This window comes from Periplaneta americana, chromosome 7 (assembly GCF_040183065.1).
Source record: "Periplaneta americana isolate PAMFEO1 chromosome 7, P.americana_PAMFEO1_priV1, whole genome shotgun sequence".
In the NCBI taxonomy this organism is placed as follows: Eukaryota; Metazoa; Arthropoda; class Insecta; order Blattodea; family Blattidae; genus Periplaneta; species Periplaneta americana.
In genome coordinates, this window is record NC_091123.1 from 178,007,225 (window position 1) to 178,021,741 (window position 14,517).

The window sequence follows — 14,517 nt, forward strand, 5'->3', positions numbered from 1 at the left end:
TTGAATTAATTTTCTTAACCTTTTCGTGGGGCATTGTTCTAGAATATAGCCTATATCAACAAGTGTTTCTTCAGTTAGAACGCTATTCATGTTCTTTTTATTTTGTGTTTAAAATGAGTCTGTTTAATTTATTTTTAAAATAAATTCTAGACTGTTAAATCAGACGGATGTTCAACGCCAGAATGTTCACGTAGGAATGTAGCACGATTGATTTTGTACGATTTCTTCCTAATATTTTATAGTCTGTGTATTATAAATGAAGATTTGGCATTTTAATGTGTACAGACGTGGACAAATTATTAGACTAAATTAATTATACGTGCAACGAAGCTGTATATATCGGTAGAAATAATGAACAAAAATGTATTTTGCACAGATATAACGAACAGAAAACTGAGTCTGGAGGTTACTAATATTTTGTGAACATTCCCTTATTCTTTATTAACACGTTGATTTTGTCAGGGATGCTGGAAACCAAAGTTTGACACTTTCTTTGAATATCAGCATCATTTAGCCAGATATCAGAGAGTGCTTAAATGAGTCCATGTTTTTTTGTAAGCCTCTTTTTGTTCACTTTCTTCTTCAGTATAGATCACAGATTTTCAAATTCGTTCATGTCCGGTCTTCTTGCAGGCTATGGGAGAACAGAGTTTCTGCAGTATATAATTAAAAAAACCACTAGTACCAACATAGCGAGAAAAATACTTAACCATTGGAAAAATATACCAAAGATGTAAACAATAGAGATGGGAAAAGTTGTTATTTTCTCGTAACAGTTCCAACTGTTCCAGTTCCACGAAAATACTAGGTTCCAAATAACAGTTCCAAAATAACAGTACCACCATATATTACTGTATATAGCCTACGCCGAAGTTAGCTCCACAGCACCGGTTCGAATCCCTCTCCTCCAATGATTTTACAAAATTTATTTATGTTAAAACCCTTTAGTCAAAGTAGTTTATGCAAACATTAGGGTAAAAAAGGCAAAAGTATAAGTCGAGGGCCATGAGAAAGTCCAGAAGTCATACTGACAGTATTGACACCACGAAACCAGTTACGTTATATTTATGCACGACGCCAGTTCAGGATTAAGAGTTAGTATTGATTTTGTCCCTGAAAATTGTTAAAAGTAGCCAGATTTAGTGACAAAGTCGCTAAATTGACAACACTGCAGCAACGGTTGTCATAATGTAGTTCCATACACGGCAGACTTGATGCTTGCTTCGCTGCGCCTTTGAAAGCGAAGGGAGCATCACGTCGGCCGTGTTCCATAACATAGAGTATATACGTAACATGTAACAGCAAGTATTTTGTATAACAGGTACAGTATTACTAGTATATAATGTAACAGTGATGGTTTGGAACAGGCCGTTAAGTTATTTTATAGTCGTAACTCATAATGTAGTTCCATAACATCGAGTATTTTTTTGTAACAGCTAGTTATTTTTTGTAACAGCAAGTATTTTGTATAACAGGAGTATTTAATGTAACAGTGGAAGAGCCACGTACTACTAGTACGTAATGTAACAGCGGTATTTAGGAAAATGTACGGACGACTAGTATGCAGTACGATGTCATAATGAGTCGAGATGTGAATTCCTGGAATTGAAATCTTTTCTAATGTTAAATTGAATTCGTAGATCAGGTTTGTTCGAAGCAGGAAATGTAATGTAATTTTAAATTACTTGTAAATTGGTCACGAAGTCGAAATGGATCCCAGTGGTAAATAGAACCTAACCTATTCTTCCTCTTCTGCTTAGCTGAAGGTCATAGTAGTGTAAATTTCTCCAAAAATGCGTAAATAAAAGCTATAATCATTTCGGCCTTGCTAAAATTCATATTAATAATGTACCGTCATGAAGATTAATAATCTCATGTAATGAAATATGAAAATTTACCGTTGTGCTTTTTTTTTAAACAAAAGAACTTCAATAATAGTCATGTTTCAACAGACTTTAGTTTAATTTCAAGAATTTGTAATGAATCTAAAACTAAAATATTTGGAAATAAAACATAACCTATATATTATCATCTCCCATGATAAAATTCACAATGTAGTTACAATAATGCAGGAATTATGTTATTTGATAGAATCCTATACTTAATTAACATCAGTTCCAAGATAATGTGTACATTTTTTAAAGACTATCTTCGTATCTTTACTATTTATCTTTTACTTTAGTTTCCAACATTTATTTCAGTACGACGAAAGGATTCCCAATTCTGCTTTCAAACAGTGGCGCCAACTTATATGGGCTCGTGGAATCGTGTTGTGAGATATCTCGTCAAATGTTTGAGCCCACCCACTCTTTTCCAAAAGTTGGCGCCACTGCTTTCAATAGTACGAAACATGTTCCGTTCTGTGGAACAGGCGTTATCATAATGTAGTTCCAAAGTGGAACGAGTATTTGTAACCACAAGTATTTCGTACTAGCTCAGAGCAACACTGTTATTTTGGAACATGGTGTTCCAAGGTACTGTTACTTTTTGGAACAGTTCCAAACAAGGAACGGTTCCAAAATAACTGTTACGTTATTTTTTCCCCACCTCTAGTAAACAATCATATTTACAACAATAGAGATTCTGTGAATTAGACTGATAGTTGATATGACGCATTATATTGTTTCCAAGAAAAACGTTTTAGTCTAATTTGACCACGTTTGTACTGCATTGCCACGAATTAAACTGAACTTCACTGACTGGAAGTAAGCTGTATACCAATGCTGTAATCTTGTCGTCCCTTCGACCTGTGTTATCTGTCCATATTACGCAACAAAAAGCTTCCCACGCTCTATTTAAAGAAAATGTATAACTCTATTTCTTCAGTAGTCGCTTTCGGTCTGTAACAGTGAAATTAAGACGGCATTATTTCACCAAAACTTGCTTCGTGACGAATACTCCATAATAATTAATTTAACTGGAGATTGGTTTCTTGAATACTTTGTAGTTGGGATCTATGAAAAATTACAAGTTCAAAATATGATGATGAGAATAACGATGGTGATAATACTGATAATACAATATCATTATATCATTTGAAGAAGTATATTTTGAGAATTACTAGTTTTTATTATTACTAAGGAGCGGATTCCTATGTAATTAAATATTCTTTTTGCGTGTGATAAAACACAATTAACAAAGTTAAAAATTCCGAACATGAAGTTTTAAGTTTAAATCCCGAATTTTATTTCACATAAAAACACATATTTTCACAAAAAATTATGTAAATACATATTTTCAGAAAATCTATTATAAACACATAAATCTTGGGGTTTTTTTACTTAAATAATTTTTTTACAAGAACTTTTAAACATTTTAAAACTAAATCAATTATGTCACTCAGAAGTACGTTATCGTTTTAAGAATTCTTGGTTGCTTCGTGTTTCTAAGCGCTGTGTGGTGTATCCATTTTTTGTAATAGTATCGCCTCAAGTTCTGAACACTGCTGGGCAGCATATCAGTGTTATTATTAGAGAATAAATTAACATGGACAAGGAGGAGAGATCTTGCAACACATAATTAGGAATGTTTATTGTTGCTGAAGATGATTTCATTCCACGCTTTGTTTGTGAAACACAACAGATAAGAGCTCGGGTATGAACATTATTTAATTTAAACAAATCTCTCGCCTCTCTCGTGTTGTGATTCCCTGTTATCGGGCTTCGTCAATCGGTATCCTTCAAGATATACTGAAAGATGTTTGTTTAAAAACGATTTGGATTCCTATTAGCAAATCTAAGCTTTTTGTGTGACACCATAAAAAAAAAAAAACTCGAAACATCCAGAAACCTGTTTCTGAAACAGATAGGTGCGTGCCGTGGAAATTAAATTAGAGACTCTACCAGATTCAGATGTACAATTACTAAGGGACAAATTCCAAAATGTGCTTGGGAAAAACAGTGGATATAAAAAAATGTGTAAAGTTGCTCAAGTATTGGAGGGTGTGCCTGTAGGTGAAATTGACGGTGTTTGTGTTGGTGACATTCCTCTCTTTAAATATGCACGTCTGACGTCCTGTGATGTGGAAAGATCGTTTTCACAGTATAAGTCGTTGTTCAGAGATAATCGGCATGCATTTGTGATGGAGAATTTGGAGATGACCTTTGTTGTTCACTGCAATTCTCGGCCAACTACTAGCACTCAAGTGTGGTTGGTGAGTACCTAGTAACATTTTTTTTTTCAAGCTAAGTAAAGGTATTTTTGTCATATTAAAAAAAATATTTTGTGCGAGATCGTGCGTATTTGCTTGTTTTCCACACAGAACCAATACGCGGTAAGTGTGAAATACCACATTCAGTATTCCCAACGTAACACACATAACAATTTCCCTCTTCTTACCGCTTAAGCGCGACATTCATTTTACTGCTTTAGGCTTTTAACATATTATTTTTAGAGAAGTTTAACATAGTAATAATTATAAATTGGAAACTTACCACTGCAATTTCACCTAAATTGCAATGTTAATTATTGTTTTTAAATATTTGCAAAAATTAAGTAAAGTCTACTACTCCACGAAACTTATTGCATTCCTGATACAAGTAACATTAAGGAAGCCGTGAAAAAAATCAACAAGATTCCAGATGCGGATGTTATTACTGCAATATGTTATATAAATAATATTGTTAAAATATTAAAATGAAAAATAAATCATTACATAACCTTACCGTTTGTTTTTTTAAGTTCGCATTTATAGACTGGGGAAAAAAAAAGACAGACATATATCACGGCCTGCTGGAGTATAGTAAACACAGAAAACAATTTATAGCAACAATGTTGAAGAAAGATATTTTGGTGTTCCGAAGTTGCCGTCATTAAACAGAAACCAACATGGAGATTTCATTGCAACTAATTAGAAATTCGTCTTTCAGGTATGTAATAAACGATCTTCGCACAAAATAATGTACGATACACGAGCGGTATGTTTGTTTTCATGTTCTCGGAAACTAAAAAAGCTCAACTACGTTTGGCTTTTTCAATCTTTTCCTCGACCATGAAAACGTCAACATACCGCTCTTGTAACGTATATTACTACTTTATTTTTAGCAAATATTTCCGTACTTTTTAGCACATAAAAAATAAATATATTTAAATTTTTTAGCACATAAAAATCCGCTCCCAAATTATTACTGAATAAAATGATTTCAAGTGCTTGAAGACATCTGTCATACCTGGCCACAGCCAATCTCCTGCTGGCAGTTTAGCTTTCACTTCAACCTTGCCGTATACGAAGCTGAACGAGTCCACAGTTCGAATTCTTGCAGATGTAACAGGGTTCAAAAGGTTAGCAGCACTTCCCTGTCGTTCACAACCCCAATCTGAAGGATTCGTGCATCTGTGAAAATAAATTTCAGAATACATAGAAAAATAGTTTTTAATGTCAATAGGATTTTAAGGAATTAATTATAAGTGTAGAAATACTAGCATAGCAGCAAAATGATAATCCAAATTTGTTTTAATACAATTAAACATTTTGTCGCTGATGCAAATGATATCTTAATGTGAGAATGTAGGTTTTAGAGAGTTAAACATTTGAATGTCATTCTTTCAAGAATGAGTGTGCATTTTTATACAGTTTCTGTTGTAGATCTAATACGGAACACATTACAACGGATTCATTTGTTTTGCTCATTCATATAATATTATCTTTTGTTTTGTGCTATAACCATCCATTCTACACGTTTTCGGTCAGAGGATGTAGTGTTTTGCAGTGGCAACTGGAGGGTTTAATCGAAATTTTGTCCCGTATATATACAGTATGTCTGCGCAGATCAGAAATCTTGGTTAATATAAGGTACTGTGCTAACGATGTACATATAATGTACAAATTATATATATTATTTTGTAATGTGTTAGTATTTTTGTTCTTTTCACATTTTGTTTAATTTCAATGCTTGTGTACTTCGCGACCTGATGAATTGAAAGAGAAGGTCCTCTGGGCTTAACTCCGCGAGTATAAGTGAATGGATGAATAAATCCATAAAACCAAACGGACGAGCGAATGAATGAATGAATGAATGAATGAGTGAATAACTAAATACATAAATAGATAAATAGGTAGATAAATTAAATAAATTAATAAATAAACAAATAAATAAATAAATAAATAAATAAATAAATAAATAAATAAATAAATAAATAAATAAATAAATAAATAAATAAATAAATAAATAAATAAATAAATAAATAAATAAATAAATAAATAAATAAAAAAATAAATAAATGAATAAATAAATAAATCTATACTAATAATAAATCTGTAGCCAAAATTTTTCTGGTAATTTTCAATTTTCCAAAAATAATTGATCCTAACATATATAATTAACCACCCTGAAACCGAAAATCGCTTTTTTGAAATTTTTCTTTGTATGTCTGTCTGTCTGTCTGTATGTTTTTTTTACCTTTTCACGCGATAATGGCTGAACGGATTTCGATGAAAATTGGAATATAAATTAAGTTCGTTGTAACTTAGATTTTAGGCTATATGGCATTCAAAATACATTATTTAAAAGGGGGGTTATAAGGGGGCCTGAATTAAATAAATCGAAATATCTCGCTTATTATTGATTTTTGTGAAAAATGTTACATAACAAAAGTTTCTTTCAAAACAATTTTCGATAAGTTTTCTTCCTTGAAAAATTTTGATAGAACTGATATGTAATGAGATAAATGAGTTTTAAAATTAAAATTACTGCCAACTAAGGCCGTGTAATTAATTAAAACACAAATGACTTCGTCTATAAGGGGCCTTGGACAGCAACAATCGAAAGCTATGAAAGATAGCCTACAGAGAATGTTTCTGTGTTTGTATGAAGTAATATTGGAAGCTAAATTAACCGATTTGTATAATTAATTATTATTTCACCATTGGAAAGTGTAGTTTCTCTAGATGGACATAATGCTATAATGTTATTACAGTAATAACTTCTGATATAATATAATATAATATAATATAATATAATATAATATAATATAATATAATATAATATAATATAATATAATATAATATAATATAATATAATATAATATAATATAATATAATATGTAACATTATATAATATAATATAATATAATATAATATAATATAATATAATATAATATAATATAATATAATACATGTAATGTAATATTATATAATATAATTTAAGTTATTTCAGAACCATAGTGGGCAAAGCGCCATTTACTGAATATACGTAGAAAACAAGGGTTAAAATTAAGTTATTACCATAATTCAATGGAAACCTATAACAAGTAAAATAAAATATACACATTAAATCTAAATGATGTCAATCGTCATTAAACTATGGTTGCATGTAATAAAAATTAAGAAACAGGTTAAAGGAATTGTCATTGCACCAAATGAGTGTCTCTGGACCAAAATGATCGCATTTTAATTATTTGGATGCAATTTAAATTAAGTAACACATTAAACGATTTATCCTTCTATCAAACACGAATGTTCCCTGGATCAAACGTCCTATTTTAATTATGTAATTACTTTATATTTATTTCTAACGGGTGCAGCGGAGCGCACGGGTACGGCTAGTAAATAAATAAATAAATAAATAAATAAATAAATAAATGTATGATGAAATAAATGTAGGGGTAGATCAATAAATAAAATATGTATGACTAAATGAATAAATGAATAAATACATAAATACATATAAATTGTACGTACTCGTCAGCTGGTGCTCCGCCGTACAGTTTGAGGGTTCCAGTAGACAGGAATCCTTCGCCGTACACATCGGCCGTGAGAGTGGGTTTGATGAACAGTTTGCTGTCCTTGACGAAACTGTTGGATCGATTGTTGATGTATATTTCAAATTCCCAGTTCTGGAAAGTGAAAAACCTTTCAAAACTGAGACACAAACTGTCCGAACTTACCTTCGAACATATGGATTCTGGATTCAGAATTGTCATCATGACTATCACGTGTCAAAGTAAGAATTGAGCGGCGTATACCACTACAGGCAATTAATTTCCCATATACAGAGTGCTTAATATACAGGGTGATTCACGAGGACTCGCCATCACTTATGGAGCTTATTTCCGAAGACATTCTGAGCAAGAAATGTCATACAGACATGTGTCCTAATCGCAGTATGTTCAGAGTTACAATAATTTGAAGTTGTTTGTAAAATACCATTATTCTTTAGTTTTAAAGATCTTTTTCCCTCCGGCCACCCAACTAACACTCTATATGGATTTCTGAATTCGCCCATACGTGCTACATGCGCTGCCCATCTCAAACGTCTGGATTTAATGTTCCTAATTATGTCAGGTGAAGAATACAATGCGTGCAGCTCTGCGTTGTGTAACTTTCTCCATTCTCCTGTAACTTCATCCCTCTTAGCCACAAATATTTTCCTAAGCACCTTTTCCTCAAACACCCTTAACTTTGTTCCCCTCTTAAAGTGAGAGTCCAAGTTTCGCAACCTTACAGAACAACCGGTAATATAACTGTTTTATAAATTCTAACTTTCCTTCTTTTTTTGAAAGCAGACTGGATGGCAAAAGCTTGTCAACCGAATAATAACAGGCATTTCCCATATTTATTCTGTGTTTAATTTCCTCCCGAGTGTCATTTATATTTGTTACTGTTGCTGCGAGATATTTGGAAATTTCAACCTTCTCAAAAGAAAAATTTCCAATTTTTATATTTCCATTTCGTACAATATTCTGGTCACCAGACATAATCATATATTTTGTCTTTTTGGGATTTACTTCCAAACCTATCTCTTTACTCGCTTCCAGTAAAATTCCCGTGTTTTCCCTAATCGTTTGTGGATTTTCTCCTAACATATTCACGTCAACCGCATACACAAGGAGCTGATGTAACCCGTTCGATTCCAAACCCTCTCTGTTATCCTGGACTTTCCTAATGGCATACTCTAGAGCAAAGTTAAAAAGTAAAGATGACAGTTCATCTCCTTGCTTTAGACTGCAGTGAATTGGAAAAGCATCAGACGGGCTCTGCTGTACGTTTCAGGCTAAGGACTTGTCACATAAAATAAGTGAGGTATTCGATGATAGAGTAATTAAGTGTTGGTTTGTTGCCGTCGTTCTCTGCCTGGAACTACAGGCTAACATTTAGCGTTAAATAAAATGCATTTCTGTTGACAAGCTTAGACGATTATGTAACTACATTTTCCCGGGATATCGAGCTTGTATACGAGCGGAAGGACGACACTTTCAACGTCTACTGTAAGATAAGTTTGGTAATATCCAGTCCTGCTTCCCCTGTTGTAAGCAGTATTTTACCGGCCGATGCTGGTCCTGTCGCCCGGGAGCGAGATCCCATGTTACGGCAGCCACAAACATTAAGGAATCTCTACACCAGTGATGTCAAAGCAAGCGTATTTTTCTGACTTTGACGTCGTGCGCGGGCATCAAGCGCTAAGTATGGAAAGAGGTTGTGTATATGAATAAGCAGCCTGTTGGATTAAGAAAACAGTGGTGCACAAACTTCAAACGAAACGTGAAATTTTGTGTCGTTATTTTTATATGGCTTCTTTCTGTTTAATATTATCTATATTGTCCGTAAAACAAAAGTACTAACACTGATTTCTTAATATTGCACTTGTGTTTTAAATCTTAATAACATAATAGAGAGTTAAGAAGGAATATTGACTTAAATTCCATAGTAGTATAATATTATACTGTATTAAGTGGATGAAAAAGTGATATCAAAAAAAAAAAAAAAAGAGAGAGAGAGATTGAGTTTGGCATGATAAGTTGGAATTGATATTGATGGTACCTTTAGCCTTATAAAAGTAATCAATAAACCAATCACAACAATATTACAGTACAAAACAAAGTTACCTACGTGCTGTCTATGTTTTAATGTAACTAATATTCCATAACAAAACTCTTATCGCATTATGCTTTTAAGGTGATATTTCTGAGCAACTTCCTATCATCAGAATATTAAATTATTTTCTCGAAATCTGCTGAAGCTATAGAGCTGACATTTTTACAACACATGGGCACGTATCTTTTGCTTATGATGTAACAATAGTTGCTTTGTTAATTCATTTCCTTACAAACAATTTCCATGTGAATATTTTCAGAATTTTCAGTACCGGTACACTATCTTCAGTAATACGTATTTACGGTATATTAGAGTTACGAAAACATTGTCTAAGGCTACTAAATAAATAAGCCTATATCTGAAAATTTCACTTTTCTATAAAAAAAGTTGAGAAAATATTTCTTTTCAATAAAAGAAATCAAACTTGTAAATAATGAGCATTAAAATTAAAGTTACATTCTTATAATGCACTTATACTTCTCAGACTAATCTAAAAATTAACATGGATACAGTTTTAATACGTTTTCTTCCGTTTATCAATCGAATCAGTGCTGGCCATCCCTGAATATAGGTCGACCAAGCGGAATATACTACCTCTTTCTTCTGTCTCTTTCCTTTTCGCTGTAAAGCGCTCAGGCACTCCTTAGCTCTAAAGCGCGCCCTTGCTCCTGTGGGCATCAATTGACATGACTGCTCTACACTATCTTAAATGAACATTGAATGAGATCTCGAATTTTTTTCATATTATTCTACTTAATAAGTGATACAATGAATTAAATTAATGCCAAATTTTTCGCAGTACTTTAAAACGTTTTTGAAAATTGCTCTATTATATGTTAGTTGTAGAATTTAAGTGTATGATTGGACTTACTCCTCCACCAGCTGCAGTTTTCTCATGTGCCCATGTACCTAAATCGAACACATCAAATTCCTCGTTGAAGACGAGGTCCCCACTGCAGATCTGTGCCGGCGCCTTGCTGCCAACAACCTGTGTTGGAGACGGATTGCATTGCGATCGTGCACCGGCGATGGCGCACACCAGCAGAAGAAACAGACGCATGGCGCTCGAGATGCGGAGATCCAGGAAGAAACAACACCGGAATGGTACTGCGGAAGTCTGGGGATCGCTATTTATTGCGGCAGACTAGATGACGTTTCGATATGTGAGCAAGAAATTATTTCGAATACGAATTCATGTGGAATTATCCATCTGTGTCAATAATAAATATTATTAGCAATGCAGGTACCCATGTTCTGTACCCATGTTATTATTGCATTTCGTTTTCTTACACCGTAATTGAAGTGGCCAATATCCAAGCATAGAATACGCGTAGGAGGAGGTTATCTGGAATGTCGAGAGAGAGCGATATATATATATATATATATATATATATATCCTTCTTGTAGGAACCTGTGTGACCCACCTGCCCGTCCTAAATATAATCGTTTCTTTTATAGAATCCTCTTGAGATTTTTTCTTATGGGGATTCGTGAAGGACATTGTTTTTGTACCTCCACTCCCGCATATACAATTCATCAGCCAAACTATACAAACATATGCAATACAAAGTAAACAAATTAATTCAATTTAAAAACATTCTTTCGTTAAGCTATACAAATTTGTACCATCCATATCAAGTAGATTAATTTAATTTATAATCATAAACAATTCATCAGTTGAGCTATACAGACTACTACTCAATTTACAGAATATACAGGGACATCATTTTATTTTTACTTCAATTTTTATTGTACCTGAATTTTTTAATGAACTACACTCCCACCCCTTCTACTAATGAAGTTCAACCTTCCTCCACACAGATCCAAGACCGCATATACTGTAGAGTCATAGTAGCCTTACGGTCATAGTGAACAGTACGTTCCAAAAATATGTTCGCGTTTTCCAGTGACGAAAGAGCTTTCAATATTGAATCATTTTCGCACAGGTGCTGTCGTCCATTTGCTTACGTCGTATCCCGGTTTCCCCCACCAGCTTTTATTCGCCAGCTAGTGGCTGGGCTGTCTAAGCTCTTTTCTGAAAACATTAATTTCTGTTAGGAATTGGACGTCTACGTAATATTATACAACTGTTTAAAATAACTTAAATAAAACTGCCTCGTTAAGTAATTAACTGTCACGTGATTTCCTCCCTTTCTACGACCCTACGACATAACCACTTGGACGGACAGTAGATAGCATGTCTGAGTAATTTTATCTTTTCGGATCGGACAGAAGTGAAGATTGAATTTACAGTACGTAAGGTACTCTTTTATAGAGTAGGTACAGAATTATTTAAATATGAGTTACCAGTACGAAGGACGAAACTGATAATTGGAATTAGGTTCAATAGTCTATAGTGCGATAATAGGCACATAGAACTGAAGCCTGTATCGAAATGAACGGCCACCATTTTAAAAAATGTGTTTAAATATCCATATTATGATTATTTTTCAATTTAACTTCATTCTCTATATTGTACGCTAATATGCTGTAGAAAGTATAATATACACTGCATAATGAATACGTTCGCATGGATAACTCAGTTCGTGAGTGAAAACACTTATTGTTAATAATGTGCTGTATTTTGATTAAACAAAACCTAATGAAAATTATCACACTCAAAATCGCGATATTTCCTACTTTACGTAAATGGATGAACTACTTTTCTTCCCTCCTGTACCTAGTAAAGTGATTTGTTTGTATTTTACGCAGTATCATCGAACTCCAGTCGTGGAAGGGGGTAGCAAACGGCGTTTCCGGGTCCCAATCATTAATCCAAAGGTATAGCCAGGTTAATATTAAAAATGTGAGTAAAAATAAAATGATGTCCCTGTACTACGTTCGAGTCCCACCGTGATAGTTTTCTTGATCCCAATACCTCAATGAGTGATCTCTGACCTAAAGCAAAAAATTCACGCCATTACGTGAAAGTTTGAACCTGCTGGGCCCTAATTTCTTATCTCTAAATGATTACTTAGGACTTCTCTACTTCGATTGAATTCTGAAAGACGCGTTATATTTAAGTAATAAAAATTGTGTCTCAAATACGTTTTTTAATTCTAGTTTTAATTGTATGCATATAATTTTTTTACAGAAGAATTAAGTTCTTTATGTATTTTTATATTGCCAAAGATTAAGTTAATTCTAAGAGTGATTCCTGTAGACCTTTATGCCATAGTTTTTGTTTTCTTGCCTAAAGAAGCTTTCGATTGGAGATATAATTTTGTAAAGAATACAATAATCAGTGGCGTAGCGTCAATGTAAGCTAAAAAGCTTAGCTTCTCCAGTTAATAATAATTTCATAATAAATCTGCAGTTTATGGAGAAAATTATTTATTAATTTTAATGCAGTTTATATTTACGCGTTAAATATTGTGATGCGGCAGCTCAGGATGATTTGTGATGCAGCAGTAAACAAGAAGCCTGCACACACCAGCTTCCAAGCAGACCGGTTTCTTCTGTGTAATCAACCCCGCAGATTTTCCATCCCTTTCTAACTAAACTACCCTAGTCGCAAGGCTCGCAAGAAGCTAGCTTTAACATTTAAAATAAGTAGTTTTCGAGTTATCCCTTTTCGTCAGTTGTGTTCAGTTGAAGTGTTCGTGTGCAGTGTGGCTGATATAATAAATAATGAGTGAAATAACAGTTCCTGACACTAATTTACTCGAATTTTTTTTAGGACAATTGTATTATCAAGACTGACTTACGAACAAAAGTGTGATCTAAAAAACAAATGACCGACTCCTTTGCTGTCAATGAAGGACTCAACCAAAAGACAGACGCATACTTACGTAATGATACTAATATTGTGATTTCTCTAAGTATGACAGGGAGTGAGCTAATGTTATACGTATACGTGTCTATTTGTTAAGAGATATGTGTAAACCGTGAAATCATATTTTACTACGTATCATTTGAGGTCATGCCTTATTGGTGTTACTTACGATGTTCCAACCAATCTTCGACTGCTGACTTGACATTGACTACTATTTATTTTAAGACTGTATTTTTGTAATACGTTTTCTCATATTGAATGAAAGACAACTTGAGTTAGCTTCCCCTGTTCAAAATTTCATGCTACGCCACTGACAATAATCTATGTATGTCAAAGTTATAAGTGTCAGGAAATACTGCTTTCACTATTTTCATTTCGCACTGTATCTCGTGTAACAAACAACTTATGAATATAAGTACGATGAAAGAGTAATGGAACGGATAAAAATTCTCTCCGGCACCGGGATTTTAACCCGGGTTTTCAGCTCTACGTGCTGATGTTTATCCAGACCGGATACCCATCACGGTGTCGGACAGAATCGTCTCAGTTTACGCGTAAATCACCTCGTGATTTAAGACGGCGCTTATTCCGTCGGATCCCGGCCAACTAGTCACTCATAACGAGTGCACCTCAGCACATGTGTGGACTTCAGTCCTACGTTCCTAGACATCTATGACGTAGTGCATAGGGCGGCCACTAGAGGGAACCCAAGAGTTGGAACTTAAACTGAGACGATTCTGTCCGACACCGGGATTGGTATCCGGTGTGGCTTAGTGGATAAAGCATCAGCACGTAGAGCTAAAAACTCGGGTTCAAATCCCGGTGCCGGAGAGAATTTTTCTCCGCTCCATTACTCTTTCATCGTACGATGACGCAGAATACCTGCATGGAAATATCATATGTATTTCGGTACATTAAAATAATATATTAT

At 33.8% G+C, this 14,517-nt stretch overlaps 1 protein-coding gene across 1 annotated transcript in view; it reads right to left on the reverse strand.

The window, feature by feature from the left end:
- LOC138703800 (beta-1,3-glucan-binding protein-like) overlaps window positions 1–10,932 on the reverse strand; it is a 22,762-nt gene extending 11,830 nt beyond the window's left edge. The window contains exons 1-3 of the mRNA XM_069831988.1: window positions 10,683–10,932; window positions 7,679–7,833; window positions 5,169–5,332 (exon numbers count right to left, since the gene is read on the reverse strand). Coding sequence (XP_069688089.1) covers window positions 5,169–5,332; window positions 7,679–7,833; window positions 10,683–10,871 — 508 coding nt within the window. The 5' untranslated portion in view covers window positions 10,872–10,932. The remainder of the gene's footprint in view (window positions 1–5,168; window positions 5,333–7,678; window positions 7,834–10,682) is intronic.
- Window positions 10,933–14,517: the final 3,585 nt, after the last annotated feature.